Source organism: Peromyscus maniculatus, chromosome 1, assembly GCF_049852395.1.
Source record: "Peromyscus maniculatus bairdii isolate BWxNUB_F1_BW_parent chromosome 1, HU_Pman_BW_mat_3.1, whole genome shotgun sequence".
Taxonomy (NCBI): domain Eukaryota; kingdom Metazoa; phylum Chordata; class Mammalia; order Rodentia; family Cricetidae; genus Peromyscus; species Peromyscus maniculatus.
This window is the reverse complement of record NC_134852.1, coordinates 20572154-20599591: the sequence shown is the minus strand read 5'-3', so window position 1 is coordinate 20599591 and position 27438 is coordinate 20572154. Positions and strand designations below refer to the sequence as shown.

General features: G+C 38.7%; 1 protein-coding gene and 1 long non-coding RNA gene across 6 annotated transcripts in view; both read right to left on the bottom strand.

The window, feature by feature from the left end:
• Positions 1 to 27438, bottom strand: part of LOC143266763 (uncharacterized) — a 230770-nt gene that overhangs the window by 196266 nt on the left and 7066 nt on the right. The window contains exon 5 of one of the 3 annotated variants that reach the window (XR_013051119.1): positions 24721 to 25704. The exons of the other annotated variants lie outside the window; for them this stretch is intronic. This is a non-coding gene — a long non-coding RNA (uncharacterized LOC143266763). Of the gene's footprint in view, positions 1 to 24720; positions 25705 to 27438 lie in introns of those variants that run through there. 3 annotated transcript variants of the gene reach the window in all.
• Positions 1404 to 17885, bottom strand: LOC143271991 (binder of sperm protein homolog 2-like). 3 transcript variants are annotated; one of them, XM_076565128.1, is made up of 6 exons: positions 17759 to 17885; positions 10326 to 10400; positions 5640 to 5672; positions 3218 to 3358; positions 2857 to 3004; positions 1404 to 1529 (listed from the first exon to the last, which is right to left on the bottom strand). In XM_076565128.1, exons 2-6 carry the CDS (start codon positions 10381 to 10383, stop codon positions 1523 to 1525), a joined length of 387 nt encoding a protein of 128 aa, XP_076421243.1. In that variant the 5' UTR covers positions 10384 to 10400; positions 17759 to 17885; the 3' UTR covers positions 1404 to 1522. The 3 variants fall into 3 exon arrangements, with proteins under 3 accessions (XP_076421243.1, XP_076421248.1, XP_076421240.1); XM_076565133.1 differs by lacking the exons at positions 10326 to 10400; positions 17759 to 17885 and adding an exon at positions 8847 to 9003 and having other exon boundaries at positions 2840 to 3004; XM_076565125.1 differs by lacking the exons at positions 10326 to 10400; positions 17759 to 17885 and adding an exon at positions 8847 to 9002.

Sequence of the window (27438 nt, the reverse complement as noted above, 5' to 3'; positions counted from 1 at the left end):
GGCACCATAATCTCAAGAACCGAGGACTCTCAGTGAAGAAAAATGTAAATCAGGTGTAGGTCTGTGAAGCACCAGAATTCACCCCTTTGTGTCCTATTGAGAGCTGCTGGTAGCAAAAGTCCATGAGAGTATTCAACAGTGACAACTAGAGTTCAGAAGGTTAACCTATCAGAACTAAGGGTTGTGTCAGAAGAAACCATTTCTCAAGGCATCATGCAATTGCTGCCTTTTGAATGAACTGGCTGTCTCTTGTTGTAAACTTCTTGTGCAATAACACCTATGATTCTCCCCATTTAGCATGCATTTCCATGTTATGTGTACATGTAATCTCACGATTGCATCTCAGTCACAACTTTCCCTATACATTTGGGGTAATTGGATAACTGTCCCCAGCTGTGTTTATTTTTCATTAACAAATCTGGCCCAGGTCATTCTCCAGACAAAAGTATTTCAGCAAAGATACCTTTTTCCAAGGACAACTGCAGAGAAATAAACATTAGCTCATTTCACCCACAGATAGAGAAAATAACCACTAGCAATTAAAACCTCAACTCTTTACCTTCACTCTGGGTTATTTACACAAGACCCTAATTTAAGAGATTTACTGCTCACATTCCTGGGATGGTGTTTTAGCCACTTGATAGTTGCAGAGTTAAGGCAGTTACTTCCCACTGACCCAAGGAGACTGCTGTCAAGGCCAGATAGGTGATAAGTGCCAAGCTCCTTTCTTGTGCAAATTAAGTTTTACTTCCTCCTCAACCAGGTGCTATTCCTGGATTCCCTAATTGATTTTAGCCTTTAGTTGACCCTACCAGAGACCTCCCTTTTAGTCACTCCCCTTTTGGGTTGTAATTAGAGGCTGACATTTATTACTTTATGTGTGGGTCCTTTTCACCTCTCTCTGTGACCCTGAAAACTTCAAGCCTCACCTGCTTTGTCAGTTTGTTTATATATACTGGTTCCCTCACAGCCTGGGGAGAATGGATTTAGAAGAACAGAGATGAGGATGAAGATGGAAAGAACTAGATAGACATGAGAGAACAGCAGAAGGGACTGAGAGCAGGAGGGACTGAGAGGAGCTAAGTATAAGAACAGAAAAGAAACTGTAGATGGAACTGAACTTAGAAGAATAAAGTGAATGGACTAAAGAACTCAGGGTGCTCAGATTCATTTGCTATCCCTCAGATTAGTATACTTAGCTGCTTGTAGCATCTGTTCTGGACCCTAATGGAAATCTCCTCAAGGCAGGCACTTGGGGGGAATTTGGTAGTGTACTGATGGCAGATACACTGTAATAAGCCACCCCAAGGGATTCCCTTGGGTCACAACCCCACCATGTGAGAATGAGTTGATCATCAATGTATTTTGCTCTTTACACCCACCCCAGGAAAATAAGACATCACTGTAGACAAGAAAACAGACATTTATTATCAGAATGCTCGATGACAATAAAAGAAGAATTGTATCTAGAGAAACATCTGATGGATCTGTAACTTCTGTCTCTTCAAAAATACACGTTTACCTAAAAACTGAGGTGAAAAAAAAACACGTTAGAATGAATGTCTCGGTCTCCCCTATTGTCCCAAGATCAATATCACATGTGTTTCCTTCCCTCAGAAATAGTACTTTTTTCTTTCTCAGATGAGAGATCAGAATAGAATGAGTCCATGGGGCAGGACATATGGCCTAAGAAAAGTCCATGCTTCCTGATTGTAAAAACTGAATATACATTTTTTTTTATATATATAACAATATAACTTGTATGGTCCACGTTTGAAAGACATTTAATTCATTGATCACTGTCATTCATTGATTCCTGTCAATGTTCAGGAAGTTTGTTTTAATCAGAAATCTCATATGTGGATGATGGATAATCTCCAACCACTTAAAATTTGATACTTCATGCACACAAGAAAGTGGGGGATATTGATGCATTCACAGGGAGACCCCCCACAATGTGTTTTAAATGATGATCTAGCCATGACGACAGAGGGGAAAGCAGATTTGGTTATATTTTATAGACTTTAAAATTGTGTATCTGTGTAGATGTGTGGGGAGACACAAGCAGCTGTGGAAGCGAGTTCCAGGGAAGGAGAACATAAGGAATGCTGATGTTTCTCTTGTCATGTGCTGCTTCAGCGTTTCAGTATTTGTCTCATATTTATTTTGTGACTCATAGCAAGTTTTAAAACTGAAAAACAATGAAGTGGCTAATTAGTAATCATTGTTAATGTGACTGGATTTGGAATCACCTAGGAGATACACTTTCAGGCATGTGAGAAAAGGTTTAAAATTCACCCAAATGTGGGCAACAACAGCTCTTTCTGAGGCCTAAGACAATGTAACAGGGAAAAAGGAGGAAGCCAGCTGAGTATCAGCATTTTTTTTTATCTGACTGCAGACACAATGTAATCAGCTGTCTTATGCTTTCACCACCATGACTCCACACCATGATGGACTGTATGCCCACAGCAAAATGTAAACCAAAGTAAACCCTTCCCTCCTTTGTTGAGTTTTCTTTCCTTGGGTGTTTTGTCACAGCAACGACAAAAGCGACACGTGATTTTAATCATTAGAAAACATGGAAATGGACACCAGCATGTCAGATTATCCAATGACCCAGTACACTTGTCCTTTTGTAACTGTGTTTGTGCTCCCATGCCAAGCTGATGATTTTTGACCAGCACCACATAAGCCCACTGTGCTCAACAGGAGACAAATTTACAGGAAATGTCTGCTGCTCCCTGACAAAGTCATAGCCAGGAGATCTAGAGCTCAGACTTCTCACCCATCAGCCTAATGCTTTGCTCCTTTCACAGCTAATAGGACATTGACCCACCTCTCCCATCATCTTACTTGTGAGGAGAACATTGCTTCCATTTTTTATCTTTGTTGTAATTGTCAGTCAATGAACACCAACTCCGATTCAAAATGTAGCCTTCCTTGGTGCATTCATAAATAGCCTTTTTTCTGAATTGGAAAGGGAAGACACATATTGGAGGATCTGCAGAGAAAGATGGATAAAGGATGCACTAAGAACACTGTCCTCAAATTAATCCCTGTAGAGAAAATAGTCAACTATTTTTTCTATCTGATTGGTTTCACATTCTGAAAATTATGCAGAGAAGATAATATCTGAACTCAATTCTTTCTGAAATCCAAAACCTCTCTCCTCTTGGGTTCTGTCATCTGATATATATCCCTATAGGACTCTCACCCAGTGCTGTGCAGTAGCGCCATCTTCCTTTGAAGCGAAAGTCAAGGGAACACCAATCAAAGTCACTGTGGGTGGAGATACAATTGAAGTGTAATTCATCACCGTAGATGAATGGAAAGACACAGTTAGCAACAGAAATTTCTGGAAAAGAGAACGATTTCAGAATACAAAATAAGCTCATATTGGAAACTGACTTTCAAATTGTTTTGTTCTTGAGGTTGGTCTCACTCTGTAACCGGGCTAGATTTCAAACTCACTCTATGGCCAATGCTGGTTATAGCTCATGTTAGTCTCTGTCTCAGCTTTCCAAGTGTTGGGATTGCAAGCTTGAGCTACCATGCATGACTCAGACTTGACTTTGGAATGTCTATTTTGGAGACAGGATAACAGTGGTTCTCTCATCACCCCCCCCACACACACACACACACTTGAAGCTGGTGTCTCTTCCTGCCTTTCATGCCTGTGACACAAAATATCTGCAAAATCTCCAAGGAAGCCTCATTTTGGTCCAGAGCTGGGTTCTGATTGGAGATGATGGCTTTCTCAATAACAGTCCTTTAGCAATGAGGGATCTTATTTGTCAGAGTTCACACCCTGGTTTGAGTTCTCACCATCTGTGTTGACCAGCTTTTGTCAGCTTGACAAAACTAGAGTCACCTGGGAAGAAGGAATCTCAATCAAGGATTTTCCTCTGTCAGATTGGCCTGTGTGCATATCTGTAGGGTATTTTCTTTACTAATGATTGATGTAGAAGGGCCTATGCCTTGGTGGACAATGTCATCCCTGGGAAAGTGATCCTGTTTTGTATAAGAAAGCAAGATACACAAGTAATGAAGAACAAGTGAGTTGGCAGAATTCCTCTGTGTTACTGTCCTCTGCCCATGCTTGTGTTCTCGCCCCAGTTTTCCTCAATGATGGATTAGGATTGCTAAGTGTTAGCTAAATAATCCCTCTCTTCTCAAGCTGATTTTTGTATTTAATCACAGCAACCAAAAGTAATTAAAATAGAAATTGGTACAGGAGTACGGTATTGCTTAAAATGGATTTGACTCTGTTATTCTTTTTTCCTGTTTAGTCAACACCTTTTAATATATATTAGAAAATACCTAATTATCACATCAAAAACATGGATTCAATGACATAAATGCTTAGGATGAAACAAAACAGGAATTTAGACCTCAGGTCACCTCAAGAAAGATACTGAGTAAATAGTCCTGGGAGGCAATTTAGAAATCTCTGTTAGAAACAAGTATAGAAATAACTAATGACCTTTCTAGTTCTGTTTCTAGGAATTAACATAAGGCAAACTTTCTGCAGAGAGTTTAATTCCACACAGGTGTGGGAATGCTCCATGTGGTATTCTTTTTTTAAAAAAAAAAACTTATTCTTCTCTCATACATTGTATGCCAACCACAGTTTCCCCACCCTGACTGTGTTGTTTTTTGGGAAGACTGTGAAGGAGCTGTGGAGCTTTGGAATGGAAGCAGCATTCTTCCATCATTACTGCCTCTGTTCCTGTTGGAGTTCCTTCCCTGTGACTTCCTTCAATGATGGACTGTGATGGTTAAGTGTAAGCCAAATAAACCCTTTCTTTTCCCAGCTGGTTTAGGTCAGTGTTTTATCACAGCATCAGACAGTAACTAGGACATTTCTGTTCTGAAAAAAAATATTTCCTGTTTTGCCAAAGTGATTTCTAACATCTCTCCAAGATCTCACTGCCATCCACATATTTCTTCTCCTTCTGTTTTCCTTCTCCTTCTCCTCCTCCTTCTTTATTTTCTTCTTTTTCTTCACCTCCTCCTTCTCTTTCTCTTTCTCTTTCTTCTTCTCCCTCTTCCTCCTTCTCTCCCTGAGCATTTTCTTTTCCCTGTCTGTAGCAATAGTATAGCTGTGACATCTCCCAATGTATTGCTCCATGATGAAGGACTCACTTTTAACCACTAACCCAACACCATTGATTAACTACTTGCCTTCTCATGTTCTTAGAATAAGAAATAGCGTCAGGTGGGTTACGTTCTGACCACTAAAAATTCATGTTTGTAATAAGATGATTATGTTAATTACCTCAATTTAACCACCCATGGTGTGAATCTACATCTAAACATTATGTTCAACTTCCTACATATATTATTATTATTTGTCAATGAAAAAGGAAAGAACAAAGTGCAGAACCTTACATTGTCTTATTTTAGTCCCAACGGAGAAGGGAGTATTTTTCTTGAGTGACTAGGAGTTGGTTATTTAACTGGATCTTCAATATCTAATCTGTCTGCTTTGACCCAGGGGAGCCACTCATATCAGAACAATAATACAAGTAAAAGCTACATGGCAGAAAAGTGCAAGAACTTTTAAAATATCTAATGCTTTCTAAGAGGTGGAGGCTGGCATTTGAGATTCTGCCCAATAGAGTTGGTTGCTTTACCTTGTTTTGGAGGGTGTAAATGAGAGATCAATTCTGAAAGACAGAAGGAATGGACAAAGTATAAGCCATTTTCTAAAACACTGCATGCCCAGAATAACTATGAAATGCACATCAACATTCTTCAATGTCATATCAAGTTGGAGCTGCATATCTACCCAGGAAATGTCACATCAATCTATGAAAAGCCAGGAACTCCCACTCATCAGATTGAGCTCTTATTCTCCCAAATGTCTTCTTTGGTATAGGTTAGAGTCATCCACAATATTAAGTGCAATTCAGATTCTAACCACTTTTTGTTGTTCAACAGCTTTCAACTCAGAAAATATTCTCTGAAGGACAATGACATTTATTGGGGATTAGCAAAACATTGCAGTGAGATTATTGGTGTCATAGTAAAGGTTAGCCACATGTAAGGGACCAGGGGCAAGGGGGGGGGGAATGTGAAGGCAAAAGTAAGGAGGAGTTTCAGGTAAATTTAGATTGGAATTGTCCTCAATCATTCATGATTAGGATGGTGCTAACTCAAAATTCAAAAGACATCTGTGGGAAAATGTGATTGACAGAGCATTTCTGTATAAGTATGTATAAATCCTGTGGGTACAGATCTGGTACTGAAATTATTTCACTTGCAGGAAAATGGATCACGTAATCCCATACTCCAAAAACAAATACAGATTTTTCTTTCATATGTGGATCACACACACACACACTATATATATATATATATGTATATATATACATACACACATATATATACTACTTGCCTTCATATATATATATATATATATATATTCACATCTATATAGTATATCGGTCACATTGGATCCACAATTGTGAAACAGAGGAAGATGAATGTTTGTGCTTAACTGTCTTTCTCATTTTATGCAGTCCATAACCCAAGCCAATAAATTGGTGCCATCTACTTTAAGGATGTGTCCTATTTCAAATAATCTCATCAAGAAAATTTCTCACAAGCATGACTAGAGACTAATATAATCTAGATAATCCCTCACAGATACACTCATAGTCTCGTGCTGTGGGATAGTCTGTATGTCAAATTGCTCTGATTGGTCAATAAGTAAAACTGATTGGCCAGTGGCCAGGCAGGAAGTAGGCGGGACAAGGAGAGGAGAATTCTGGGAGGTGGAAGGCTGAGTGAGGGAGACACTGCCAGCTGCCACCATGACAAGCAGCATGTGAAGAAGCTGGTAAGCCACGAGCCACCTGGCAAGGTATAGATTTATGAAAATGGATTAATTTAAGATATAAGAACAGTTAGCACTAAGCCTGCCATGACCATACAGTTTGTAAGCAATATAAGTCTCTTTGTTTACTTGGTTGGGTTTGAGCGGCTTTGGGACTGGCGGGTGACAGAGATTTGTCCTGACTGTGGGCAAGGCAGGAAAACTCTAGCTACAGTCTTGTCTCTTATGTGACTATAGATCCTGTCAAGTTGATCAGTATAATTAATCATCATTCAGATTATATATGACATGAAATTGGAAAGGAGTCTATTGAGGGGAGGAAGGAGATCTACAGAAGAGGGCAGAGGGACATTGGAGGCTAGTGATGAAAAAGGAATCAATAAAAGCAAAGGATGCATGAAACTCCATAGTGAGAATACAAGGAAAATGAAACTCTATAGAGAGTACATAGACATTTGTCATATTGTATAGCTAACTTTATACTTCCCAATACTTATACATTAAAAGCATACAATATGTTTAAATGCCTTATAACTCATATCTTATACAAAATCATATTAGAGAAACTTTATAGTGAATTAAAACCATTATTTTGTAAGCTAATTATAAAACTCATAAAAAGAATACAGGTAACCAGCCTATTTCCCCATTGGATGTGAACAGTGTGAATGTGAATAATAACCTCAGAGAACTTACTCAGACTATGTGAATGTGAATAATAACCTCAGAGAACTTACTCAGACTATGATACAGCAAGACATTTTAAAGACCACTTGAGAATGTTGGGGAAGCAAGCACAGAAAGACACAATAAAATCATGTGACCATTTTCATTAAAATGAGGGAATGTCTCTTCTCAACTGAGTGTAATTTATTTTGCACTACTTTCTTTTCCCCTGTACAAAATTTATTGATATGTAGTCATATGATTGGCCTCTTTATTGACAGCATTCTAACCTGGGTTATTCTTACTTCCTTTAAACCTTTGGTACCAATAAGATTCTAAATCTGATCTAAGAGCTGAATGTGTCTCAGTTGGCTGAGTGCTTGTATAGCATGCACAAAGCCCTTGGTTTCATTCCAACAACACATAAACTGAGTAGGAATGATGGCAGTTGTCTGTAATATCATCACTCAGGAGGTAGAAGCTGGAAAATCAGGAGTTCAAGGCTACCTTCATTCATTTATAGTGAATATGAGATCTACTTGGACTGCGTAAGACTTCTTTAAAACACACTACTACTACAACAAAACACTCTAACTCTTCATTAGGCGCAGAGTATCCTCATGCTCTGTATATTTCAAACTGTCATGCGTGAGAAGCCCAACTTTCTCTAGGGCTCTGCATTTCTGTGAACATAGCTTCAGGATGCTGGCCACTCTGAAGAACTCCTCTATCCTTTCTGATTAACCCTCACAACTTCACTGTAAGATGAGACCCCTTGTTCTACACTGCATTTACTTGTCTCCTGAGGTGATGCCATTGATATGCTTCAAATTTCAAGTGGCTTATAAAATGAATCAACATGAAATTTCTCCCCACCAAACCTGACCCCAGTCACCCTGATATCTGCCCCACAGGCAACCCATGTCATGTGTGTTTGAAACTTACAGACACTTTGAGTGAACACTTAGCTAAGAAGGCATTAATACATTACTATAATGCAAAGGATAGCTGAGACCATATACTATTTATTTGAGACTTTGCTTCTTTAACAACAGACTTCAAAGAAATTTCTAAATCCATCCAGTATAATTTTCCTCTCTCACGAAAATTTTTATTGCTGTGTGAGCACTGAGACCAAGGCTCCTTCACAGGTAAAGTCACCTGTTCTGTGCTCACTCTATCAAGGAAGGGAAGAACAACAGTTGAATCCATGGCTCTTTGCTCTCCATTTGCTAGACTGAAAAGCTATCATGGATAGTTGGTCTCCAACCTTTCTCATGTCTTACTTGCTTTGTACTCTCGACCTTCAATTCTCACCCCCTCTTTTCCACCTCACCTGCATTCAGTCTGAACATGCAGACAGCTAGCGACAACCAGCCCACAAGATGTCTCATCACTGCCTGCAGATGGCACACCCAGGAGCAAACCTTGCTCTGACTTTATACTCTCTCTTTCTGCTCCTCCTACTCTGTCTGCTCACACACTTCCTCCACAGTGAATTCCCTTTGTCCTAAATGACTTAGAGTGATTCAACATCTGTCTTAGAGTGATCCATGGTGTCATTCTAAAAGTGTCTTTCCAAGGGAAATTTGGCTTTGTTAACACGACAGCCAATCTGAAAAGCTTTCAGTTTGTTATCTTTAATCTCTATCCTTTTCTCTTTGAGACATGGATAGTAAAGTGATAGCCATGTATTCATTTGAAATAATTGACTTTGTGCAATTACAAAATAATTCATTGCATGTGTATAGAAAACCAGGAGCTAGCAACCCAGAAGACAAAATTTATTTTCTTGTTTAATCATTGCCATTCAAGTGATTCTGGAGTTATTTTTGCATTTGGAGCCTAATTTGGGAGAGAAAAGGGTACTGTTTGAAGTTAATTATTTTCCATCATAGCACAGTCTTGAATCAGAACTACCGCAAACCAATATGTATATATGTATACATTTCTGGGAATGAAAGTTCCTTTCCCATACCTCTTAGTCTTAGAGTGATATTTGTGGCTGGGAGTTAGCTCATCCTTGAATTATTTATATGCCTCTTTCCTGCTTTGTTGAAGAACATTCTTATAATCCTCTTTACTGTGGTCATAACTTTTCCAAGTGACAAGGCAGATATGTTCCCGAATATTCATGAAGTTACTGAAGTTATGATAAAAGTGTACATAGCAATTGAGGAGTGGTCTAAAGATTTGCTTTGTAATACATGCTAAAGGACATTTTGATCAAAGGCCAGAACATCTCACCCTCTGGAAAGACTGTGACAAGCATCAGAGAGAACCCATTATTCCTTTCTTGCTCAACTGGATATTTATTATGTCCCGAGGCTCTTGTCACTTGCACTAAAGGTAATGTTTTCCCATTGTCTTAGAACCAAGGCTAGTACTTTACCAATGATACTAGGTAGATTGAAGCAAGCTTGAAAGAGAAATTTTACTTGAGGTTAAAAAAGAAACCTATAAAGTGGCAGAGCTGAGCTTAAATCCCAAAGCTTCTATATAAATACTGCATTTTCAGATCCATGAAAACTACCAGTGATTCTGATACACACAGATTGTATAAAGGTTGAGTTTTGTGTGGAAGGCAAAAATAAAGAGGTACTACAATGCATTTGTATTTTACTCTTCATTTCAAAGATGAGTCTATAACTTGTTAAAATATATTCACTGGATTTCATATAGATGAATGACAGCATCATGGAATTACCACTCATTAGTGGGGATTGTATCTGAAAACTCCATCTGTGGCAGAAGACGCTGAATATCTATCTGTGTTTCATGGTCATACATCAGAAGAAGAATAATAGGTTCTCACCTTCCTTGAGTATTTGTTGCTCACACACAAAAGGAGTCCAGCTGAGAAGGAAGCCCATCAATAGCGGGAGGGTCCCTGAAAACATACATACAAGTAACATTATACAAACTGAGCAGGTTATGTTTAGGGGTACACATGTGTACACATGCATGTAATAGTAATTAATGAAAAATGAGGTCATGGATTTGAAAAAGGGCATATATGAAAGGCTTTGGAAGGAGAAAAGAGAAAGGAGAAATGATATAATTGTATTCTTAAAAATAAAAGAAAAATATAAAAATTAATAGGAGATGATAGAAAATGGTAATAACCACAGCAAATTGTATCCATGTATAAAACTGTAAAAAAAAAAATTAAGAAGAAAATAGACTAGTAGTATGATGAGGATTTTGCTTTGAATCTGAGGCTGTTCCTTATAGGAAATGCTTTTATTTATAAAAAAAAAAAAAAAAGTTTATTGCATAAGTTTCAGTTACCTAGCAAGGAGACAGATAGCTGTTAAAATATCTAGCAAGAATCTACTTAATGATTTGAAAGTAAATGTATATAAAAAAGTGTAGTACAAATGTGCCCAAGGTAGTCAGGTAACAATGCTTCTTGGAAAAAATGGAATTTTATGACAAGAACACAAAAGATTGTACAGAAACACACAAAGGAATATAATAGAAAGTTATTGATTTTCATATGAAATAAAAAGTTTCTTATTTTCTCCTTCTTAGAAGAAAGTGGCCAGAGGTCAAGATCTAGTCAAATGATCTCATAATGTATATTTCTGTTATTGTTTATACTCTTTAAAAAATTTTAAAATTAAGTTAATTAATTAATTAATTTTACATCTCAAACGCAGCCTCTTCTCCCTCCTCTCCTCCCAACCCCTCCTCCTACTTCCCCACTGCTCACCACACAATCCACCCCTCCTCCAAATTCACTCAGAGAGGACCAGGCCTCCCATGGATATCAGCAAAGCGTGGTATACCAAGCTGCCTTAAGACCAAGCACCTCCCTCTGAGGCTGGGCAAGGCAATCCAGCATGAGAAGTAGATTCTCAAGATCCAGCCAAAGCACCAGAGACAGCCTCTGCTCCCATTGTTAGGGGTCTCCCAATAGACCAAGCTATACAACTGTCACATATATGCAGAGGGCCTAGGTTGGTCCCATGCAGGCTGCTTAGTTGTTGGTTCAGACTTTGTGAGTTCCCATGAGCCTGGTTAGCTTTTTCTGTGGGTTTTCCCCTGATTCCCCTGACCCATTGCTCCTAAATCTCTCCCCCTCTTCTCAGCAGGACTCCCTGAGCTAGCTCGGTCCAGTGTTTGGCTGTGGTCTTTGAATCTGCCTCCATCAGTCACTAGATGAAGGCTCTCAGATGAGAACTGGGGTAGTCACCAATCTAATCACAGGGGATGATCAGTTCAGGCTATGCATCCACTGCTGCCAGGAGTTTTAGTTGGGGCCACCTTATAGATTTGTGGAAGTTTCCCTTGCATTAGGCTTCTACCTCATGCCATAAAGTCTCCCTTTCCAGTTTTTCCCCCAGAACTCTTCCCTCTTGCCACCCCTGATTCCAATTCCTCAAGTTCCCATGCCCACCCACCACTAGTTCAACCAGAAGTTCTCCTTTATTTACCCTGCCCAGGGAGATCCATGTGTCCCCCCTTGGGCCTTCCTTGTTACCTAGCCTCTCTGGGTCTGTGGAGTGTAGCATGCTTATCCTTTATTTTATAGTTATTAACCACTTATGAGTGAGTACATTCCATGTGTGTCTTTCTGGGTCTGGTTATATCACTCAGGATGATTTTTTCTAATTCTATCCATTTGCCTGTGAATTTACTGTCATTGTTTTTAACAGCTGAATAGTACTCCATTGTGTAATTGTACCACATTTTATTTATCTATTTTTTGGTTGAGGGTCATCTAGGTTATTTCCAGTTTCTGGCTATTATAAATATAGCTGCCATGAACATAACTGAGCAAGTGTCCTTGTGGTATGATTTAGCATCCTGTGAGTATAAGCCTAAGAGTGGTATCACTGGGTTTTGAGGTAGATTGATTCCTAGTTTTTCTGAGAAATTGCCATATTGATTTCCAAAGTGGGTGTACAAGTTTGCGTTCCCACTGGTCTTCCTGGAAAAGAGGAAATGACAGTTGTCCTCATGGAATTGTGCCTTGAATTCTATTGTATCTGCTCTGGTGTTTCTCTGACAAAACTTTTGCTTGTAGTTTCCATAGCCCTTCTCTAGTAAAAAAGGCACTTCATTTCTTTAGGTATCTAACAACAGACTTTTATGTTTATATACTGTTTTACCTAGCTAAATTCTGATTCATTCCAGGAAAACCACAAATGTACCACTTCTTTAGGTGAGACCTTCAGTTCCATGGCAGGCAACTCTATCTCCATCCAGTCTGGAGTCCAGGAGTCAGACTCCAACACATCTGTCAACATATGTCCAACATCTGTCAACAGGAGTAGATTCTCCCAGAGGCCTTGATCCTTAGTTTATAAATACCCATATTCTTGTGGTGAATGGTGACATGTCGTTATCCTCAAATCTGAGTCCCAACTTTCTCTTGTGAGGAGACCAGGAGTATTGGATTACATGTAATCTGGTAACTATGTTAACTTAATTACCTCTATGTAAACTCCTGATGTCCCCACATTCTTAGTACCTAATCCTCATACTCTGAGGTGGAGGAGGGCTGAAGGTTAAGCCATTTAAATTACCAGAATAAGAAAATTAAACCTAACCCTCTGAGACTGCAACTGTTCCCTGAAACAGAGCCTGCCAGTGGTGATTGGACTAAGAGGTGAGCTTTTGTTTAGGTGGGGCCTAGGGGCACAACCCTGCACCCCCACACCTCCACCCATTGAAGTCCCAGTCTCAAGCCAATAGGCAGGCCTCCTGCAGACAGTTTGGACTGCCACCATCCCCCACCAGACCCTACAACCTCAAAGCCCCACCTCCCCCAAATCCCACACACCCTCCCAGACTGCAACTGTTCCCTGAGACAGAGGCCGTCAACACCTGATTGGACTAAGAGGTGAGTCTTTATCCTCATACCTGAATACCCCAGCCCTTAGGCTTTGGGCCCAAAGGGACACAGCCTTGCACCCCCACACCACCACCCATTACAATCCCAGTTACAGGCCAGGCAGGAGGCAGATCTCCTGCAGACAGGTCAGACTACCACCATCCCCCACCAGACCCTGTAACCCACCCCTCCCAACATGTGCTGAGCTACTCCCTGAGACAGAGCCGAGGAGCGCCAATTGGGCTAAGCTAGCACTGCTCCCTGAGACAAAGAGTCCATCAATACCAATTAGACTAAGAGCTCCCACTGGACCAAGAGTATCGATCAGACCAAGAGAGGCTCCCTCAGACACAGACACCTCTTCTACCAAGTGGAGAAAGAGATGGGTAGATGCCAGTGCAAAAATACAGTCACCAACATAAAAACCAATATGGCCCCATCAGAACCTACATCAGCAAGATCTGAACATCCCAACACAGAAGAAACAGAAGAAATCGACCTTAAAAATGACCTTAAGAAGATGTTACAGATCTTAAATGAGGAAATAAAAAATTCCTTTAAAGAAATCAAGGAAAAGTCAAACAAAAAATGGGCATAGTTCAGTAAATCCCTTAAAGAAAGCCAAGAGAAAGCAATTAAACATGTGAGGGAAACTGTTCAAAATTTGAAAACTGAAATCGAGACAGTAAAGAAGACACAAATTGAGGGAATTCTGGAAGTAGAAAATCTGAGTAAATGAACAGGGACCACAGATGCAAGCATAACCAACAGAATGCAAGAGATGGAAGAGAGGATCTCTGACATTGAAGATACTATAGAGGAAATAGATTCATCAGTCAAAGAAAACAATAAAGCCAACAAAGTCAGGACCCAAAATGTCCAAGAAATTTGGGACACCTTGAAAATACCAAACCTAAGAATAATAGGGATAGATGAAAGAGAAGAATACCAACTCAAAGGCACAGAAAATACATTCAACAAAACCATAGAGGAAAACTTTCCCAACCTAATGAAGGAAATACCTATAAAGATACAAGAAGGTTACAGAACACAAAATAGACTAGACCCAAACAAAAAGTCCCTAACCACATAATAATCAAACCACTAAACACACAGGATAAAGAAAAAATACTAAGAGCTGCAAAGGAAAAAGGCCAAGTGTCATATAAAGGCAGACCATAAGAATAAGACCTGACTTCTCAAAAGAGACTCTAAAAGTCAGAAGGTCCTGAACAGGCATTATACAGACACTAAGAGACCATGACTATTTGCTGGGTATAATACCCAGCAAAACTCTCAATCAACATAGATGGAATAAACAAAATATTCCATGATAAAACCAGATTTAAACAATATCTTTCCACAAATCCAGCCCTATAGAAAGCACTAGAAGGAAAAATCCAACCTAAAGAAGTTAGATACACCCAAGAAAACATAGGCAATAGATAGTTACACACCAACAAATACCAAAGAAGGGAAACATACAACACTACCACCAAAAAATAACAGGAATTAACAATCACTGGTCATTAATATCCATCTTATGGGGGCATTTTCTTAATTGAGGTTCTCTCCACTTATATGACTCTAGTCCATGACAAGTTGACAGAAATCCTTCTAGCACAGCATTTTATATTGTACTTTGTTATATTTTCTTTTCTTGATTTGTGGAGGTTTGTTGTACTGTGTTTTTCCTTTTTGAAAAAAAATTAAAGTTGGATTGGTAAGGACTGTGGAGGATTTGGAAGGCCTTGGGGAGGGGATGATATGTTCAAAATATATTCATAATTAATCCGCACACCTATGAACATATGATTTTAGACAAAGAAGCCAAAACTGTACCATGGAAAAAAGAAAGCATCTTTAACAAATGGTGCTGGCATAACTGGATGTCAACATGCAGAAGATTGCAAATAGATCCATATCTGTCACCATGCACAAAACTCAAGCCCAAGTGGATCAAAAACCTCAACATAAAATCAGTTACACTGAACCTGATAGAAGAGAAAGTAGGAAGTATTGCATTGCCACTGGACATCACTTCCTAAATATAACACCAGTAGCACAGACACTGAAAGCAACAATTAATAAATGAGAACTTTTGAAACTGGGAAGATTTTGTAGGGCAAAGGACATGGTCAATAAGACAAAGCAACAGTCTACAGAATAGGAAAAGATCTTCACCAACCCCACATCTGACAGAGGGTTGATCTCCAGAATAAATAAAGAACTCAAGAAACTAGACATCAAAATACCTAAAAATCCAATTAAAAATGTGCTACAGAGCTTAACAGAGAATTTTTAACAGAACAATCTCAAATGGTTGATTTAAGGAATTGTTCAACAACCTTAGTCATCAGGGAAATGCAAATCAAAACAACTCTGAGATACTATCTTACTCCTGTCAGAATGGCTAAGATAAAAAACGTTGAAGACAGCCTATGTTGGAGAGGATGTGGAGTAAGGGGAACATTCCTCCACTGTTGGTGGAAATGCAAACTTGTACAGCCACTTTAGAAATCAGTATGGTGGTTTCTCAGAAAATTGGAAATCAGTCTTTCTCAAGACCTACTAGCTACACCACTCTTGGGCATATACCCAAGGAATGCTCAATCATATTACAAGTACACATGCTCAACATGTTCGTTATTCATAGTAGCCAGAACCTGGAAACAACCTAGATGCTCTTCAACTGAAGAATGGATAAAGAAAATGTGGTACATATACACAATGGTGTACTACTCAGCAGAGAAAACCAGTGACATCATGAGGTTTGCAGGCAGATGGATGGAACTAAAAAATAACATCCTGAGTGAGGTAACCCAGACTCAGAGAGACAAACATGGTGTGTACTCACTCATAAGTGGATACTAGATGTAAAGCAAAGGATAACCAGACTGCAACCCACAGCTCCAGGGAGACTAGCTAGTAAGGAGGACCCTAGTAAGGACACATGCATCGCCCAGCAAAGGAGAAATAGATGAGATCTACATGAGCAAAATGGGGGGTGGGGAGAGCAATGGAGGGCAAGGAATGGGGAATGAGAACATAGGGGAATGGGAGTTTTAAACTGGAACAAGGATAGAGTGGGAGATCAAGGAAATAGATACCAGGATAAATGAAGACATCATGGGAATAGGGAGAAACAGAGTGCTAGGGAAGTTCCTAGGAATCCACAAGGATGACTCCACTACAGACTACTGGCAATAGTGGAGAGGGTGCCTGAACTGTCCCCTCTGGTGATCAGATTGTTAAATACCCTAACTGTCATCATAGAGCGAGCCCTCATCCAGTGACTCAGAGAAGCAGATGCAGATATCCACAGCCGGGTGCCAGGCTGAGTTCCAGGAATCCAATCAATGAAAGAGAGGAGGATTCTATGAGCAAGGGTCATCGAGACTATAAAGGAAAAAAGTACAGAGACAACTAGCCAAACTAGTAGAAACACATGTACTGTGGATCAATAGCTGAGGAGCCCCCATTGTACTGGACTAGGCCCTCTGGATAGGCAAAACAGTTATTTAGCTTAACCTGTTTAGGGGTCCCCCGAGGCAGTGGGATAGGAACCCGTCCTAGTGAATAAGCTAGTATTTGGTATCTAGTGCCTATGGTGAGACACTTTGTGTAGCCTTGGTGCAGGGAGGGGGCTCTTGGACCTGCCTCAACTGATGGTACCAGGCTCTGCTGACTCCCCATGGGAGTTCTTGCCTTGGAGGAGGTGGGAATACGGAGTGAGATGGGGGAAGGCTGAGGGGCAGGTGGAGGGAGGACAGGGGAATCTGTGACTGGTATGTAAAGTGAATAGAAAATTTCTTAATAGTAATAATTAATAATAATAATAATAATAATAATAATAATAATAATAATAATAATAAAGAAACAAAAAAGAAAAGAAAAAAGTGCCTTACAAGTTTGCCTACAGCCCAATCTTATGGGGGCATTTTCTTACTTGAGGTCCCCTCCACTTACATGACTCTAGTCCATGACAAGTTGACAGAAATCCTTCTAGCACAGCATTTTATATTGTACTTTGTTATATTTTCTGTTCTTGATTTGTGGAGGTTTGTTGTTGTACTGTGTTTTTCCTTTTTGAAAAAAATTAAAGTGGATTGGTAAGGACTGTGGAGGATTTGGAAGGCCTTGAGGAGGGGATGATATGTTCAAAATATATTCATAATTAAAAATCATTTTTAAAAATAAAAAATAATAAAATGATAAAAAATCATTTTAATAATAAAAATATAATAAAAAGAAAATCTCCCAACCAAAAACAAACAAACAAGAAATCACAACTATCAGTAACGTCCTCATCACCAGACTTTATTTACTCCTATAAAGTAAACAGAGGCTGAAGGAACCCTTTCTCTCGTCTTCAACTGTGTGGTGCCTTTAAGAACGAGGCTGACCTTCTTCATGTCTTCATGACTCAGTACCAGGAAGTTGTCCCATTCTTTCATGGACAGCCTGCCATGGGTGTGCTCAAACCATGATCCATTTATGCTTGTGTAGAGAGGAAGAAAGTGTCAATCAGAAAACATGAGAATGGGACAGCTTGATTTTCTTCACTTTTCTGCTTTACTAAGAAAAATTAAACCAGTCTGCATTTACAGCATTCAGCATGATGTTTGATGTACACACACACACACACACACACACACACACACACACAAATAGTGAACTGATAAAATCAAGTTCATTAACAAACTCATCACCTTATACATTTACCACTGGAGACATCCTACTGGTAGGTTGCAAGGACAGGAACATGTGCTGGGAAAATCAGTCACACTAATACAGGAAGTCAGAGGGTCTAGGGCATGGCCAGGCTTGGACATTTTAGTTACTATCCTGTCTGGAGATCTATCTTAACCCCTTCAGAGGGAGAGCCCCCACCCAATGGCATCCATATCTGAGGTTACTATATTTTTTAAGAGTGTCTCATTGAGACCCACCTTCCAAAATGTGGATCATTGGAGACATTCTAAGAATAGCCTTCTACTTTATGCCAAAGTTTTATGTCCATTCACAGTGCTAGTCTGATGTGTTTTCCAAAGTCCCAGTGTCTTTACTGTTCCTGTTCTGGGTGTGCTCACTCTTTACGTATCAGTTTCCATTGCACACTTGCACTGCTCCCTGTTACCTGAGGGGCTAACTGAATCAAGTCAGGAGAGAAGCCAAGAGTTCAGACAGGGTAAGGCTAGTAGGAAACATGAATTCAAAGAGTCTAAGACTGGACTGGAGGCTGAGGGTAAATGATCTACAGAGAATTTGTACAGCGAATGTGAATTAGGCAATGCATGACAGAGTTAGGTCACTTAAAGAGGCTGAAAGTTGGACTCAGGAGATGGCTCAGTGGAAAGCATTTGTCAAGCATGTGTGAGGACCTGAGTTTGAATCCTCAGAAACCATGTAAAGATGGTGGTACAGCTTCTGTTTGTCACACTGATGTTCCTTCCCTGAGATGGGAGTGGAGACAGAAGATTTCCCTGAAGGTTGGAAACAGCTAATCTGGCACACACAAGATGAACAAGAAATAAGAGACCTTGTTTCAAACAAGGTAGATAGCAACACCTGATGTTGTCTTCTGACTTCAACACTCAAACCTCAAACCTTAGCACAAGCATGCCCACATTCACACATAGGCATTCATGTCATCATAAACCCGTATACATATGTACATCATAAGAAAAGTCAAATGCAAGCCAGATGTGGTGGCACAGATCTGTAATGCCAACACTCAGGAGGTAAAGACAAGAAAAGTTCTGGAGTTCAATGTCTTTTTCAGATGCTCAGTGAATGTGTCCCAGCCTGAACTCACCTAGACTCTGCCTCAAAACAAACAACAGATGCAAAAGCATGTTAGTGAAGATACAAGCAATAAGCTTATGACATATGTCTAGATGATAATTAACAGTGGTTTTGTCATGAAACAAGTAAAAAGATATTTATTTTGGGCAATGATTACAAAAGGTGTGTCAACAAGCCTGGCCTCACTCTTGCTACATAGACAAGGATGGCCTTGAATTATTGATCCACTTCTCTCCACTCCAAGAGTTCTGGAATTAAAGGCTTGAACCTTCCTACTGAGCCTGGATATTTGTTATTTGTTACACTCTAATTGTTACACTCCAGTGACAAGATCTAATGCCTGGATCCAACAACAAATAACCACAAAATCTGTGTGTTAGTGGGGAGTCATTTTCAACAAGCATACAAGTCAGTACCTTCCTCATGGTGATGTGTACTAGGAAAACAGAAAGATATGACAGAGACACATGGAAGGAATGGTATATTATTTGGTGTTGGAAAGAAAGAGTCCCATCAATACAACAATTTATTGGCTGAAATCAACTGAAGGTATGAATCAAGGTTTAATGACATCATTAATAATCACACCAATGAAGTATGTGACATAGGTACCTGTTTTGTGTGTGTGTGTGTGTGTGTGTGTGTGTTTGTGTGTGTGAGAGACAGAGAGACAGAGAGACAGAATCAGAGTAACAGAGACAGAGAGACAGAGACAGAGTGATAAAAATAGAGAGATAGAGAGACAAAGAAAGGCAGAGAGGCAGAGAGACACTGAGAGAGGGAGAGGGAATGCTTGTGACCTTTTAGAATCAGCTGAGTATTTGTGTTGAGGAAGATCTGCTCTTTGGGAAAAATAGAAAGAGCTCTGTCAAGTGGGGCAGGGCAGACAACCACCAGAGGAATCTGAACTTTATCTCTCTTCTCAGTTCACCTTTGTCTGCAATTTCTCACAGCTATGCTTTTCATTTTTCAGTGTCTGATTTTGCATAGGATGCTTTTTTCCTGAATTGTTTCTATATGCTACAATACAGACCTGCCAAGCCAGATGTGCCCAGCAGTGCAATAATGATGCACCTGTTATGGGGTAACTAAGTGATGTTTGCTTCAATGTGAAGCTTGATCCTCAAGGAGGCAACACATGCCTGGTACCATAAACCAAATCATAACCCCATAGCTGGAGTGGTGATAGGTCCTAAATGGGGCTCCTACTAATGTTTTACTAAGTGGTCATGTTGTCAAATTCTTTCTAAATGTTCATATTTCTACCCATGAATTTGTGCTGTTCTTCACCTTCATCTTTTTTTATTAGGCATTAGTTAATGTTGAGACTCTTAACTGATCAAAATGAAAAATAATTGACTGTGAGTGCTCAATAATTGATGCAATTTCCATATTACCCCACTAACCAAAGTTCAGGAAACATAACAGAACAGCGAATAGAAAGAATGTAAAAGCTAGAGAGGATCTGGAGGAGTGCTGTGAAATTGTCCTCTGTGAATCTTGCCCTCTGCGTTTGGCTTGGTTGTTGTGCAAATGAACTCATATCATCAGTGATTGCCTATAGAAAAACTACGTAAGATCAAGCCCATTAATATTTCAGCATGGATGGGGGCATGTTCTGAGATCCCATCTTGGCTGAAGAGCTATTGGCAATGGATGGCATCTGGATGAGTCAGGGTTTTTACTAATTTGGTTTATGTTCATGGTTAGGTTTCCCATGCCTTTGTGGATGGAACAACACTCATGCCAAAATGAGTACCACAAATTATCCGGAGTGGGTTTTGTTTTTTAAAAAGTCTTGAAGTTGTGATGTAGCTGTGTTTGGGCACCTATGGTGTATTGGAGCGGGTACTGGCAAGTGTAGTAGAATAAGATACATTATATTTTTGAAATCTCCAAAGAATAAAAATATCATGTAAAACAAGCAAAAGCATGAAAAGTAAATCAAGGACAGAAAATGACACTGGAAGAGCCAATGATTGTCTAGTTGAAGCTCTAAAACCAGATAATTCAGGAATAATGAACGAATATTTAAGGACATTATATTTGAGTAATTCCCATTATACCTGAAGAACACCGGTTCTCATATCCAAGACCTATTTACTCCAAGAATGAGTTTTTAAAAAATTCTTCAGAAACCAACTTGTAATGTCTTTTCATTATACCTATATTTTAGTGCATCTCCCTACCATCATCAGAAATGTTTATCCACGGAATGAATGTTGATGAACACAGAGACTGACAACTGTAAAAGATGCACATATTAAAAGACTTTGGAGTGATCAGCACTAAATGGGACTTCTATAGAACAGGTTTTCCTCCCAAGGCTCAGTAGTCACTTTTTGATGCAGAAGGAATGTATTATAGAGGCAGAGGTGGTAGATGACTACACCAAAACAGTGTTTTCTGTATACCTCATGGCAATTGCACACACGAATGTACAACAGTTGTGACTCATGTACAAGATCTGTACAAACCTAGGCCAGACAAAATTCCTGCATGTAGGTGGAGTTTATCCATGATGTCTGACCTCTGGTAAACTATTGACAGCTTCCTGAAAAGAGTCAGTTTTCTTCAAATATGTGGTCTCTAATGATTGACCAAAATACTGGATATCAAGAGTATGTAGGCATCATCAATTGGATTGGATGACTTTACAAATTGAAAGATGTCTGATCAGTTAAGACATTTGGTGCTCTTGCAAAACATTTGGGCTAAATTGCCAGTATCCACATGATGACTCATTATCTCAGCTCCAGAGGATCTGATGCCATAGTCTGGATAATGCATGTATTGTGGTTCATATACATAAATGCAGGTAAAAGGCATCTATGTATGAAATAAAAATAAATCTTTAAAAATGAATAAACAAAACTGGGTGCTTCTAGAATGAGAGGAGGATGGGGGGAAATGGAAGAGGGGAATGAATTATGATAAAAACAATTTATGAAATTATTAAAGTTAAAAGATATAAAGACACTCCATGCAGAAACAGATCATAGAGATACTGTGAACACTAAACAAAGGAACACTCAATCAAAGGAAAGATGCAATGAAGATCAATTAAGAGAATGTCTTGTTTTGCCATTGTATACCTGGAGATCCAGATAAAATGCAAGGCCCTGGAAAGTTGTAGCTAGTAAAATTATTTACAAAGATATATGTTATTTTTTATATGTTTGTGGGTTTTTATGTGAGAACGCATATGTGCCTGGGTGTATGCTTACACAGGATAGAACAGAGGGTCAATTCCCCTGAAGCTGGAATAATAGAACCCTGTAAACCACTCAGTGTGGGTGCTGGGAATCAAATTTCATCTTTGAAAAATCAACAAGTGTTATTGACCACTGGGCCATCTCTCCAGCTCCTAATGACATCATTTTAAAGAAAATGTTATAAAAACAACTTTATTGTACAATTGAAAGTAGAAATTAGCAAAAATAATTTACAAAAAATTGGAAAAATTAAATAGAGATATAAAAGGAATGGTGGGGTTATGTTATGGCTCAATGTGTAGAAGTGCTTATCATATAAGCCTTATGATCAGATCTCAGTCTCAGTCATCCACATAAAATTGGAGACAATTGACTCCACAAAGTTGCTCTCAGGTTCTCACAGATATTCTGTGACACATGTTTACCAGCACTGACACTTATGCACACACATATACACCATAAATATTTTTTAAAGGGAAAAAGAAAGAATACAGCATGATGGCAAGGTAGCAGACTTAGTAGAATCCATCAAGAACAAAGATACATAATATAAAGAGAAGAATGGTAATTCCAAAATATCCATGATTCTATGAAAAGAATAAATACAAGGTTCATAGGCATAGGAAACATTAGGAAACATTTTAGAAGTCATTTCTCATAGTTAGAAACAAAGATGTTTTGGTTGCTTTTTTTTTTTTTTTTACTGTTAACTAGATAAAACCTATAACTACCTTGTAAGAGAGTCTTAATGAGGAATCATCTAGATAACATTGACCCATGAGCATGCCATTGAAAGTCTCCTGATGGTTAATTGATAATGTAGAAGGACAAAGCATGTTGTGGGCAGCACTATTCCCATCTTGGGGGGAGAGGGGAGTCCATAAATGTATAAGAGAGGAAATAGTTAGATGAGGGTTATTGCTGAATGAGTGTGGGTTCACACAGGTCCATGGGAAGAAGACACAACACACTTTAAGGATGTCTTTAGTCTTTCCACCTGCAAGGGGAATCAGCCTCTCACTACTAAGACACTTTCCCTTAGCCAAGGGCATCTTTATTGTTTTACAAACTTACACTTTTAATAAGTTGATTTCCATCTCCTCAAAGCATTTCTATGAAGCTCCAAAGAGACAGTACCAAATGCAAATTCTCAATTAAGGAATATCACAGTGTGTTGGAAGTTTCCCAACCATGTTTTGCATATGTTTTGTACCTTTGGGAAACTCTCAGGCAAGATTCACATGGAGAACAACATGGGGAACAAAAGGTAACTGAGAAACAAAAGGTGGATTAAGGCTAGTCCAGATTAAGGCTGGCTCCAGAGCAGGTATAACTCAGTGGGAATTCTCCCATCAGATCCCCCTTTCTTATACAATAATTAATTAGTTTGGGGATTATAGCCTCACAACATAGACAGCTTGCCCCCTATTTTTCTGTTTTACAGTATTATGTAAGTAAGCCAAAACATATTTTAAAGCCACTAAGTTTACTATTGCTAGCACAAAAGTAAAAAATGCTAAAACAATAAATCTATTAAAGTGTTAAGGTGATCCATAGGGGGAAATGAGGCTATAGTATTTGCAAAGTCTTCTATAATATCCATTCCTATCATATCAGGTAACTTTTTATGAAAGTTTCCTTAATTTCTTGCGGTAAATCAGAAATCATTTGAGAAGAATTAGGGTGACCCATAAATTGCATGTTAACCTTTTCCCAATCACACTTGCTTTCATTAAACTTTAAAGGTGTAATATAATAAGATGTGATGTTCTAATCACATTTTAATTTTATCTGCTCCTTTAATATTTTTAACTGATCTCCCAACAATGAAATAAGTTTGTCATTAATGAACAATAACAGTTTGTCTTAAATCAACTAACTCACTATCTCACTATTTACCCTACTTTGTTCAGTCCAAAGTTCATTAGAGTGTTTGTGCCAGTTTCTGACAAACTCAGCAGTTTGAATTTCTTTATGATACGTCACTCCATCTATTGCAGCAGCAGCCATTAATGCGATAATTCTGATAATAACTGCAAAAGCCAGTCCAACCATTTGATGTGTCCTTTTTAATATTTGTTCAGTGAGTTTCTGTACCAGGATCATCACAGGAGAGTCTTGCCATAGCTTCGGTAACCTCACTGGTATCCAGATTGCTAGTCTTGCTCTATGAATGTACAAATTTTCAGAGGTTAAGTTTAAAGGTATATTAGAATTAACACAGGTATGAAGGGTCCAGCATTCACAAGTGATGCTGTAATTATTAGGGTGCCATTGTACAGGTCCACTTAGAAACAAGTAAGGTAATGGTATGCAATGCCATAAAAGGATGGCTTTTAGTTTAAATGACAAAATATACTTATCATCCTTAATGTTTAGTTTTCCTTCCCATGTTTTAGAGGGTGGAAGGAACTTGTCAATTTCCACAAGTTAGTCTGAATTGAATTGCCAGATTGCAGGAAAGGACTTGACATCCCAACTCCATGCAGTTCGATAGGTTCATTAACAGAAGCACTGATTTCTACAGTTCCATTCAAACTATACTACTTCCACCTTAACTCCGAGTGACACTATTTTCCTTGAGGGAAGCCATAGGGGCTCCACTCTATGATGTTTTCTTGGGAGATATTAATTAGCACTTGAGGTTTCTCACTATTACATTGTTGCCAATGCACCCAGTCAGATTCCTTGTTGGTAACCCTCATCTCACAGAATGGTAGATTTATGGAAATAGTAGCATTAATCTACTGTCCTTTGAAACCGTACACATGGAGCATATAAAATTTATTGTGATAATCTTGGGTAGTGTTGACTATGGATAGCTATACTTGCAAGATTATATTTAAACATTGAATTTCATTTCCCATACAAATAGGAATTCCTTGTACTTCCACGATGTAATTATTAATCACTCCACCTTCCTCATTGGCTGAGCAGGACTTCGGTTGTCATAAGGATCAGGTATCCAAGAAGATTTGTTGACAATTACAGGAATATTTGTATCTCCCCAACTTACTGCTAAATTAATTGGGGGATTAGGAATAAAGGCTCAATAATTATGATCCATCCCTTTTACCTGCACCATCACCACTGAAAGCAGGGCAGGAAATAAGTTTGTGGCATTAAGAGGTTTGTGAGTCATGTGAAGTATAGCCTCCCCTTTGTCACACAAATTCTTAAGCTGTTCCCAGGTGGGAGAATTAGTTGTTTGCTCCAGAGGCCTCCTGTGTCTTGTCTGTCACAGAGGCATCTCTGTAGCTGCAGTATCTGGGAGATGTCTCTTGCTCAGATTTTTATCAATTTTGATGGGATCCACAATTTTGTATCTCCTGTCGAAACATAAGCATATATGTTATGACCCCATAATAACACCTCCCTTTTTCCCCATTGAGATGTCATGGCATCCTTGTAGTGCACAGGGTGATTAAAATCATCATTTTTTCCTATGGTCCAATGCCTTTCAGTAGTTGTTGTCTCTGTTTCATTAACATTTAGAAAATGTAAGGTTAGTAAGGCAGTTAGTTAGTAAGTAAGTTAGTTATGCAGTCTATCACTGGGGTCCTCATATCCCCCTTCTGTTTAGCAAGCATCTCCTTTAGAGTATGATTAGATCTTTCAATAGTTGCTTGCCCTCTAGGATTAAATGGTATTCCTGTAACATGTTTTATGTTGCAATGTGAAAAAAAAAAGTTTCATTTTACTGGAAACACAAGCTGGGCATTATCAGTTTTAATTTGTATCAGTAGGTGCAGTACAACCATTGTTTCTAATAAATGTGTAATTACAGAATCAGCATTTCAGACCTCAAGGCAGAAACCCATTGAAACCTTGAATATGTATCAATGTTATCATGAACATATTTTAATTTTCCAAATTCTGCTAAATGAAACACATCCATTTGCCAAATTTCATTCCTTTGTGTACCTTTAGGATTAGTTCCTGCAGGTAAAGGACCTTGATTTTTTATAATTTCTTTAGCCAGTTGCCAAGAAATGGAAAATTTTTTCTTGTAACTTTTACTTTAATATAATGTTTCTTATAAAATCCTGAAGCTTCCCACACATTTCCTGTCAATAACTGATCAATCTCATTTCCTTTTGCTAAAGGTCCAGACAACCCAGTATGAGATAGGATGTGGGTAATATAAAGTGGGCAATTGCATTCTTGTATTGCCTGTTGTAGTTCTATAAATAGTAAAGTTAATTCTGAATTATCAGGAATACATTTAGTAGTTTCTATATGCAATACAATCCTTTCTCTTATTGAGAATCAGTAATTATATTAAGAGACCCATTAAAGTCTAATAAAACCATCAGAAAGGGCATACAGCTCTGATTTTTTAATCGAATCATATAGGCTTTGAATAACCTTACTGATGTTCTCTTGTTTGTAACCAGCCATTCCTAATTTATTTGCATCAGTATAGAATGCAAGAGCCCCAGGAATAGGTGCTCTCTTCACTATGTGGGGGAAGAATCCACTCAGTTCTTTTTATAACTTGTAGCCACTTATTTTTGGGTAATTGTTGTCAATTTTTCCTAAGAAATTACTACAAGCTCTCTGCTAATCATCATTAATCACCTACAACTTCACAATTTCAGTGTCAGTATAGGGTGCTACAGTCTCAGCTGGATTCATTGCCAACAATTGACAAAGTCTTATTCTTCCCTTTATGACTAATTCAGAAACCTTTTCTATATAGGTCTTTAACTTTTTATTCTGTTTGTGAGCTAAAAATATCCATTCTAAAATATTATCTTCCATTTGCACAATAAATCTAGTATGGGAATGGGTAGAAGCCAAAATTACTGCAATACACTTATTTGTGAGATCTAGTCAATCTACATAGGCATTTTGTAGTTTTTGTTCTACTTGAGCTAATTACCTTTCAGCCTCAGCTGTTAATTGTCTTGGACTGCTTAAATCTGAGTCACCTTGCAAAATGTGAAACAATTTACTTAATTCTTGAATAGACAGTCCAATGGTATGATGCAACCAATTAATATCACCCAATAATTTTTGAAACTCATTAAGAACAACTGATCTCTCCTAATCTTTACATT